The 9,301-nt window shown below is 46.1% G+C and overlaps 2 protein-coding genes across 4 annotated transcripts; one reads left to right on the top strand and one right to left on the bottom strand.

Annotated features, from left to right (window-relative positions):
• Positions 1–743: 743 nt before the first annotated feature.
• badb (BCL2 associated agonist of cell death b) lies at positions 744–2,274 on the top strand. The gene is made up of 3 exons (XM_029745589.1): positions 744–927; positions 1,587–1,789; positions 2,068–2,274. The coding sequence occupies exons 1-3, from the start codon at positions 780–782 to the stop codon at positions 2,200–2,202; spliced, it is 486 nt and encodes a 161-aa protein (XP_029601449.1). The 5' UTR covers positions 744–779; the 3' UTR covers positions 2,203–2,274.
• Positions 2,275–4,975: 2,701 nt separating this feature from the next.
• Positions 4,976–9,245, bottom strand: zgc:101765 (aldo/keto reductase). 3 transcript variants are annotated; one of them, XM_029745586.1, is made up of 5 exons: positions 9,164–9,245; positions 8,363–8,711; positions 7,202–7,457; positions 5,729–5,887; positions 4,976–5,577 (listed from the first exon to the last, which is right to left on the bottom strand). In XM_029745586.1, the coding sequence occupies exons 2-5, from the start codon at positions 8,683–8,685 to the stop codon at positions 5,398–5,400; spliced, it is 918 nt and encodes a 305-aa protein (XP_029601446.1). In that variant the 5' UTR covers positions 8,686–8,711; positions 9,164–9,245; the 3' UTR covers positions 4,976–5,397. The 3 variants fall into 3 exon arrangements, with proteins under 3 accessions (XP_029601446.1, XP_029601447.1, XP_029601445.1); XM_029745587.1 differs by having other exon boundaries at positions 9,122–9,230; XM_029745585.1 differs by having other exon boundaries at positions 9,126–9,230.
• Between the last annotated feature and the right edge of the window lie 56 nt (positions 9,246–9,301).

Raw genomic sequence — 9,301 nt, 5'->3', positions numbered from 1 at the left:
TCTCCCTCTCCTCTCTCTCTCTGCCTCTCCTCCTTTCCCTCTCCTCTCTCTCCCTCTCCTCTCTCTCTCCCTCTCCTCTCTCCCCCCTCCTCTCCCTCTCCTCTCTCCTCTCTCGCCCTCTCCGCCTTCCTCTGCCTCTCTCTCTCTCTGCCTCTCCCTCCTCCTCTCCTCTCCTCTGCCTCTCTCCCTCCTCGCTCTCTTGCCTCTCGCTCTCCTCTCTCTCCTCTCCTCTCTCTCCTCCCTCTCCTCTCTCTCTCTCTCTGCCTCTCCTCCTTCCCTCTCCTCTCTCTCCCCTCTCCTCTCTCTCTCTCCCTCTCCTCTCCCTCTCCTCTCTCTCTCCCTCTCCTCTCTCTCTCCTCTCCCCTCTCCTCCTCTCTTCTCTCTCTCTCTGCCTCTCCTCCTTTCCCTCTCCTCTCTCTCCCCCTCTCCTCTCTCTCTCCCTCTCCTCTCCCTCTCCTCTCTCTCCTCCCTCTCCTCTCTCTCTCCCTCTCCTCTCTCTCTCCCTCTCCTCTCTCTCTCCCTCTCCTCTCTCTGCCTCTCCTCCTTTCCCTCTCCCTCTCTCTCTCCCTCTCCTCTCTCTCTTTCTCTGCCTCTTTTCTCTCTCTTTGCCTCTTTTCTCTCTCTCTGCCTCACCTCCTGTCTCTCTCTCTCTCTCCTCACGTCTCTTTCCCCCCTTTCCGCTCTCTATCTCGCTCCCCTCTCTCTCCACCCCTCTTCCCCTCCATCTCACTGCTTTCTTGTTTCCCCTCCTCACTTCCTCTTCCTCTGTAGATGTCAGCATGGCTCAGATGTTTACTATATCAGACAGTGAGTCAGAGCCCTCAGAGGAGGTAGGAGAAACCGAAAAGGACCAATCGTCTGCCGGAAAGGGGATGACTGGCGGTCCAATAGGCCACACCCTCACTGTGCCTGAGATGAGACTGGCAGGTAGGACGCCCCAGAGGACTTTGGGAAATAGCCACTATTGGTCTTACCAGGGTCGTGTTCATTAGGACCCAAGCGGAAGTAACATCTACTGTCTTGTTGCTATGGCTGTCATAATGAACCCCAATAACATCTAATGTCTTGTTGCTATGGCTGTCATAATGAACCCCAGTAACATCTACTGTCTTGTTGCTATGGCTGTCATAATGAACCCCAATAACATCTACTGTCTTGTTGCTATGGCTGTCATAATGAACCCCAGTAACATCTACTGTCTTGTTGCTATGGCTGTCATAATGAACCCCAGTAACATCTACTGTCTTGTTGCTATGGCTGTCATAATGAACCCCAGTAACATCTACTGTCTTGTTGCTATGGCTGTCATAATGAACCCCAGTAACATCTACTGTCTTGTTGCTATGGCTGTCATAATGAACCCCAGTAACATCTACTGTCTTGTTGCTATGGCTGTCCTCTGTTTGGCAGTCGGCAAGAGATAGATTGGAGTTTTGGCCAATGCGATAGACTAGTGTCCTTCCAGGGGGTGTACTTGTACATCAAGCTGCCCCGCTACAGAAACAGGAGACGGTCTCCTGCCCTATTGGCTGTTCTGGCTCAGACAGACAAGGCCACTCTCCCACTTCTCTCTCTCTCTCCTATAGGAGAGGGTCGGTTGAGGATGAACTCAGAGTCCCAGGCCCAGGAGCTCCAGGGTAGGGGGCCAGGGGTGGAAGGCGTGCCCACAGACGGAGCATCTTTCCGGGGTCGCTCCCAGTCGGCCCCCCCTGCCCTCTGGGCAGCCAAGAGATATGGGCGGCAGCTCCGACGCATGAGTGATGAGTTTGATACGTGGCTGGATAAAGGGGTAAGACATGGGTCTGTGGGAGAGAGGAGGGGGTGAGACGAGGCTGTGGGAGGGGGGAGGACGGGTGAAAGGGGGGGCTGTGGGAGAGGGGTGGGGCTGTGGGAGGGGGGAGGAGAGGTGAGAGGACGGGTTGTGGGAGGATAGAGGAGAGATGAGATGCTTCAATCTTGTACCAAAAACACTTCAATAAAAAATAAAACTTAAATAGGCCCCAAAATAAACTGTTTTCCTTTCTTTCTCTCCTCTATTGCATAACCCCTGACCCTTAACCTCTATAGGAGATGAGGCGGGTGAAGAGTGCGGGAGCAGCCAAACAGATGACCAAGTCCCCCAGCTGGTGGGCCTACCTGTTCAGTCATAAGGAGACAGAGACAGAACATACCCCTACCATCCCACCACGATCATCTGAGTAGAGAGGAGGATGGAGGGAGGGAGAGAGAGGGGGGGAGAAGGAGAGCGAGATAGGGAGAGGAAGGCGAGAGAGAGAGGGAGAAAGGGGAGAGGATTGGAAGGAGGGAGGGAGAGACAGACAGAGGAAGGAGAGAAGGATGGGCCTACCCGTTCTCTCACCAAGAGACAGAACCCACCCGTAATAGTACCGCTATTGAACCACGGTCATCAGAGTACAGAGAAGGGGATGTTTCCCATGCCAATAAAGCCCCTTGAAATTGAATTGAGAGAGAAAAAGAGGGGGACAGAAGATGGATTGAGAAAGGGAGAGATGGGTCTACCTGTTCTCAGCTGCTGCTGAACCACGATCAGCAAAGTGTAGAGTGGGATGGAGGGAGAGGAAGGTGTGGAGAGGTGGAAGGAGACAGTAACAAAGTAGAGGGTGGAGAGGTGGAAGGAGACAGTAACAAAGTAGAGGGTGGAGAGGTGGAAGGAGAGAATAAAAGAGTGGATGAGACCTTACCCAAACAAGAACAACTAGTTTGCCAGCAAGAAATTGATTTTCAACTTCACTCTAGTGAAAGCGTCCACCCAAGGCCCAAACGGGCCCTTAGTTAATCATTTTGACTGTTTCTCCCATTAACACTATGCAACACCAGAGAGTCCAGACAACATGCACTGAGACAGAACAAAACGGCGGTCGGGTTCTCTCATAAACTCTTCTCCACCTCAATTAATCTCTCCTTGTTTCCTCGTTTCCTATTTTCTCCTCCACTGTACTGGTCCCCCCCTCCCCTCTGACCTTCTCCATCCAATGCATTTTTAGAAGGACATGAGGAGAGGTGGTGTAAGGAATCAAGGAAAGATGGATTTGAGAATGAGTGTTACTGTGTCTGTGTCCCAAATGGCACCCTATTCCCCACAGGCCCTGGTCAAAAGTAGTGCACTATATAGGGAATAGGGTGCCACAGGCCCTGGTCAAAAGTAGTGCACTAAATAGGGAACAGGGTGCCATTTGGGACGCGGGGCCGTGTGGTAGTTAGCAACCACCGCCATCTTAGAGTGATGGCTGCACTCCGACAACTAGCCCCATTTCAAAATAAATGTCTGAAATATGAAGAACCATCTGGTTTAAATGACAATCTTTGATAGCAGTGCTAGTGATGTGTTTTGTATTAAACAAGAACTGCAGGGGAACATTTTTATCAGACAATAGAATTTAATTAAATAAGATGTAGACTTTCAGAGCAAAACCAATGAGAATTAAAGACTTGGGTCTTTAAAACTGTAAATACTGTTAATATTTCAATGAATGAAACTAAAATGGACAATAACATGTAAACTGCTGAACAACAAAATGTGATTTTTTATTAATGATACTATGGTTACGTCACAAATATCACCCTATTCCCTATACAGTGTACTACTTCTGACCAGGGCCCATTTATATAGGGAATAGGGTGCCATTTGAGACGAATCCCCTCTGTAAGCCTGTATCCTTTTTTTTTTCTCTACTTAGAGGTGCTACTGCAAGGTCTTCCGTTGCAGCCCAAATCAACCCCCTACACTTCCAGGCGGTCCCAATTCGTTCCCTACCCCCTCGATGTTAGGGGCTGGATAGGTATAAGCAGTGCAATGGTTAACCTTTTAAAAATTCCACACCTGTAAACATTGAATGGTTAGAGCTCGGGCTCCCGAGTGGCACAGCAGTCAACGGCACTGCATCTCAGTGCTAGAGGCATCACTACAGACACCCCGGTTTGATTCCAGGCTGTATCACAACCGGCCGTGATTGGGAGTCCCACAGGGCGGCGCACAGTTGGCCCAGCGTCGTCTGGGTTTAGGGTTTGGCCGTCATTGTAAATAAGAATTTGTTCTTAACTGACTTGCCTAGTTAAATAAAGGTTAGTGTTTTTAAAAAAAAAAATGTTTTATTCAGATCAGTCTGTCTTTATAGGGCACTACCCCTGATTAGGGGGTAGGGGTTGATTTGGGATTCAGCAGTAGCTTCAATGATCTGCCTTTTCTGTTCGAGTCCAGGCCTTTCTCTGTGACTGGGCCATGGCTGCCAGCACTACTACCTACCTACCGCCTTAGGCACCGGGCTCAGTCACTGCAGAGAAGCACAAACACGGCGGGTGTGTCCTGCATCACAACGTTGGCAAAACTATACTCTCTGAAACGGTATGTAGAGGAATCCTTATCAACAGACAGCAGCACACGGGCTGTGTTCTTGATCACAACGTTGCTAAAATAATCTCTGTAGTTGTGTGTGTGTGTATATAGTGTTTATCAACAACAACAAAAACGTTGGTCGGTAAATCTGTGCGACATCTGTTCTTTCACCATTTCACAGACCTTTTCCTTACAAGGTTTGATTTTTTGATTCTGCCTTTTAAACCTGTATTTGTTTTAAACCGTTTTTTTTTTTTTTAAACCTGGTTTGCGCAACGTTTTGTGGTGTTGAACATACCCTGTTAAAACAGGACTGGGCTCTAGTCTAGATAGAATTGTGCAACGGGAAGCTTGCCTTGCAGTCTTCTCTGGGTTACGTCCCAAATGGCACCCTATTCCTGCACTCTAAATAGGGAATAGGGTTCCATTTGGGACACAATCTCTGGTATTACTTGAAACTTGATGTGTATGGGGGGGGAATCTTGAATACTTTTGCTTTGCTTTCTTTTTCTACAAAATGACTTTTGTAAATGTATTTTCTTTTTGTGACCACTTGGTGTACTATGGGCATAAGTAAACAAATAAACAAATACTTTTTACTAATCATCATTTACTTAGTGCTAGGTGTTTTTCTTTTTTTTTTATTGTGCATTTTATTAAAATGTGTATACACACACACTGACTTATTAAATAAAATCGTCACTTGATATGAGGACAATATTTACAGTGAAACTATCAAATGAATACAGATTTTCATCATTCGAAACAAATATCACATGAAAAATAATAGCATAGATCTTGGTATCATAATCTTTCTCAGAGGTCTTTGTGTGTCGCATTAAAAAAAAATGTAACTCCTAGTTCAAGAATCTCAGTGGGAAACTCAAGTTCTGTTGATGCGTTACTTTGATATCTTATCAACGTTTGCGTCATAACAATCCAGTCAGTCAGTGAGTATGTACCTTCAGGCTAACGTCAAGGAATTCAAACCAGCAGTCTTTGGGCTACAGGCCCCATCTCATCCACTGGGTTACCCTTCTACCTCAGGCTACCTGTGAAGGGTCCCAACAGTATTTCTGTCCACAGTCCATCCCCTCCAGCCTCTCCATATCTTCAGCAGCCAGCTCAAAGTCAAACACACGGCCGTTCTCTGCTATCCTGGTGGGGTGAGATGACTTGGGTAGGACGGGGACTCCCTGCTGTACCGCCCACCTGAGCAGAACCTGCCACACACACGATGAAAGAAGAAGCCAGGGGAAGATGGGGAATAAAACATAGGGAGAGAAGAAGAAGAAGAAGGAAAGGAATTAAATGACTTAATTAGGGTGTATTGCCACTTCCGGAACACTCCACCCACTCTGACAGACAAAGTACCTGTGCAGTGGTCAAGCCATATCCCTGTGCAATCTGGACCACTAAAGGGTCCTGGAGGAGAGAGCCAGTCCCCAGGGAGGAGTAAGCCTGGAAACAGACACCCTTCTCCCCACACAGATGCCTCATCTCCCCCTGGGACAGACGGGGATGGAACTCTACCTGGACGGAGAGATTATTCAATAAGATTTCAGATTTATAATACCAAAATGGTCATTTATCCAAAGTGAAATTGACATTTTGGTCATTTAAGCAGACACTCTCATCCAGAGTGACTTTACAGTCAGTCAGTGCATTCAACTAAGGTAGGTAAGAAAACCACAAATCACTGTCATAGCAAGTAAAACTTTCCTCAAGAAAGCAGCTATCTGATAAATACGTGCCAGTAAGAAAATAAGGTGTTAGAGCCAGAAGAACAAGTACAACAGTAAGCTGTGAATACTTATAGTTTAAAATCAGGACAAATACAACAGTAAGCTGTGAATACTTACAGTTTAAAATCAGGACAAATACAACAGTAAGCTGTGAATACTTACAGTTTAAAATCAGGACAAATACAACAGTAAGCTGTGAATACTTATAGTTTAAAATCAGGACAAATACAACAGTAAGCTGTGAATACTTACAGTTTAAAATCAGGACAAATACAACAGTAAGCTGTGAATACTTACAGTTTAAAATCAGGACAAATACAACAGTAAGCTGTGAATACTTATAGTTTAAAATCAGGACAAATACAACAGTAAGCTGTGAATACTTACAGTTTAAAATCAGGACAAGTACAACGGTAAGCTGTGAATACTTACAGTTTAAAATCAGGACAAGTACAACGGTAAGCTGTGAATACTTATAGCTTATAGTTGATATCAGGACAAGTCTCATGTCTGACCTGTAATACGGCAGGGTATTAGTTTGTTTTTGTTTACCTGTAGTACGGTGCGGTGTTAGTTTGTTTTTGTTTACCTGTAATACGGCAGGGTATTAGTTTGTTTTTGTTTACCTGTAGTACGGTGCGGTGTTAGTTTGTTTTTGTTTACCTGTAGTACGGCAGGGTATTAGTTTGTTTTTGTTTACCTGTAGTACAGCAGGGTATTAGTTTGTTTTTGTTTACCTGTAGTACGGTGCAGTGTTAGTTTGTTTTTGTTTACCTGTAGTACGGTGCGGTGTTAGTTTGTTTTTGTTTACCTGTAGTACTGTGCGGTGTTAGTTTGTTTTTGTTTACCTGTAGTACGGCGCGGTGTTAGTTTGTTTTTGTTTACCTGTGGTACGGTGCAGTGTTAGTTTGTTTTTGTTTACCTGTAGTACGGTGCGGTGTTAGTATGTTTTTGTTTACCTGTAGTACGGTGCGGTGTTAGTTTGTTTTTGTTTACCTGTAGTACGGTGCGGTGTTAGTTTGTTTTTGTTTACCTGTAGTACGGCAGGGTATTAGTTTGTTTTTGTTTACCTGTAGTGCGGTGTTAGTTTGTTTTTGTTTACCTGTAGTACGGCGGGGGTGACGCAACACCCCTCCAGTAGCTCCTTCATATGTCCTGGGGTGTAGTTGGACACCCCTATGGCCCTCAGCTTCCCCTGGCCCTGGGCGTGGAGCTCCTCTAACACTGCCCAGCTCTGAGCTCTATTCTCTGGGTTCCTCTTGTCTCCCACCCCCAGCCCCTGGGTCCCTGGCCAGTGGATCAAGTATAGATCTATATAGTCTAGATCCAGCAGTTCTAGACTCCTCAGAGCTCCTTCCCTGTGGAACAGAGTTTGAAATGCAAACAATATGACTGGTTAGAGTACATACCTGGTCAGCATTTTGGGCACTGGCCAGCCGGGCTAGTAGACCACAATTTCTACAGGCCCAGATGGCATTCTACTAGCCAAAGGGTCCTAAGCTATACTAGGGCTGGGCGTTATACCGTATTTTACTATATACCGGTATTTATGGACGGACCGGTTTGGGTTTTTACTTTACCTTCTATAACGTTATTTGAATGCTTGGTTTATTAAATATGATGTGTCATGTGTAACGTCAACTTCTATAGTTTCGAAATGGACGTTACACACAGTCCTAGCCCCGCCCCCTGTCACTCAATGAGGGCATTTGTTGTTGCTTGACCACAAGACACTCGTTCGGTCTGCATAGTCAATGCAACACTGATGACAACGACTCTGTTTTAACTTTCATTCTTAATATAAATCCACTAGCGTTCTATAATTACACTATTAGTTTGTGTTTCTTACATCTGCAAACAGCTAGTTTGTCTTTCCTTAGCACGTTTTGGCTAAATCGTGTTAGCCGCTAATGGAAAAAGACCCATTGAAATCACTTAGAATGTATGTGTTGCCACACACTATTCATAAAGAATAACTTTTACTATTCAAAAACAGAAAATACAGCAATTAGAAAAATACAGTGATATGACAATTGGGCCATATCGCCCAGCCCTAGGCTATACCATGTGACATTTGGGCCATATCGCCCAGCCCTAGGCTATACCATGTGACATTTGGGCCATATCGCCCAGCCCTAGGCTATACCATGTGACATTTGGGCCATATCGCCCAGCCCTAGGCTATACCATGTGACATTTGAGAAGCCAACATTTTGGGCTATTTTGGCACATTTGCTACTAGCTTTAATTTCCATCCCTGTACCTGGCTCTGGAGCCCTGGTCCTTGGGGCCCAGCTTGCTGGTGATGAAGACGTCCGCTCGGGAGAGGCCGTGTTTGGGTAGTAGGAGTCGCAGTGCTCGACCCAGGTCAGCCTCGTTCTGGTAGACAGAGGCCGTGTCAAATGAGCGGTAGCCGGTGGAGAGCGCGGCGTCGACGGCCTGGAGGATATCATCAGGGCCGCGGAGCCGGTAGGTACCAAGCCCCAGGAGAGGCATCCTGGCCCCGGTGTTGAGCAGAACAGATGGGGTGGGGGAGGAGTGGATGGGAGGAATGGAGGGAGAGGGCTGAGGATCAGACTCAGACATCTAGGGGTCTTGAAGGTACCTGGACACTGGTTGGAAAGAGGGAGAGAAAAGAGAGGAAGAGAAATGAGAGAAGAATAACAAAATGGGGGGGTGTGGAGGACTGTGTCAGCCTATCCGGGGACCAGAAGGCACTTGACTGGTGGGTGGGTTGGCTGAAACATAACCAAAACGGTGACTATTGCCATGCTATTACTTGGCAACAGCACAATCAAGTATCAAAACAATGGCAGAGTATCTTCTCAAGGCTACATATCAGAGATTGTGTGTTGCATATTTACACTAATTATCACAGTTCAAAAGTTCGGATACTTCCATGGCTAGCTAACGTTGGCGATGAATGACAATAACACAACAAGCAATTTCTACCTCGATTTAGTACGGCATACATATAAAGAATATACACAATTTTAACTGAAATACGAGTCATTGTAAATACCTACTTAATAGATGTGTTGATTAAAAAAAAAATAGTACAAACATGTTTGTAAATTGTCAGTTGCAGCGAAATCCTCTCAACGTGAATCACGCGTGTGACTTTTTGTGAAACTTCCTGTTCGCCGTCACCATAGAGACACTAGCGAGGAAAACGCTGACTGGATGAAGCGTTGGCCAATCA

Source organism: Salmo trutta, unplaced genomic scaffold, assembly GCF_901001165.1.
Source record: "Salmo trutta unplaced genomic scaffold, fSalTru1.1, whole genome shotgun sequence".
Taxonomy (NCBI): Eukaryota; Metazoa; Chordata; class Actinopteri; order Salmoniformes; family Salmonidae; genus Salmo; species Salmo trutta.
The sequence above is the reverse complement of the archived record's forward strand: the minus strand, read 5'-3'. Positions and strand labels throughout refer to the sequence as shown.

Bases quoted from the DNA above. Each gene is read 5' to 3' on its own strand.
- badb (XM_029745589.1), top strand. From the start codon at position 780: ATGGCTCAGATGTTTACTATATCAGACAGTGAGTCAGAGCCCTCAGAG. The intron at 928-1,586 runs GTAGGACGCCCC...TCTCTCCTATAG, and splicing joins GCCTGAGATGAGACTGGCAG to GAGAGGGTCGGTTGAGGATG. The intron at 1,790-2,067 runs GTAAGACATGGG...TAACCTCTATAG, and splicing joins ATACGTGGCTGGATAAAGGG to GAGATGAGGCGGGTGAAGAG.
- zgc:101765 (XM_029745586.1), bottom strand. From the start codon at position 8,685: ATGTCTGAGTCTGATCCTCAGCCCTCTCCCTCCATTCCTCCCATCCAC. The intron at 7,458-8,362 runs GTACAGGGATGG...TCTGTTCCACAG, and splicing joins GACCAGGGCTCCAGAGCCAG to GGAAGGAGCTCTGAGGAGTC. The intron at 5,578-5,728 runs GTACTTTGTCTG...TGTGTGTGGCAG, and splicing joins ATGGCTTGACCACTGCACAG to GTTCTGCTCAGGTGGGCGGT.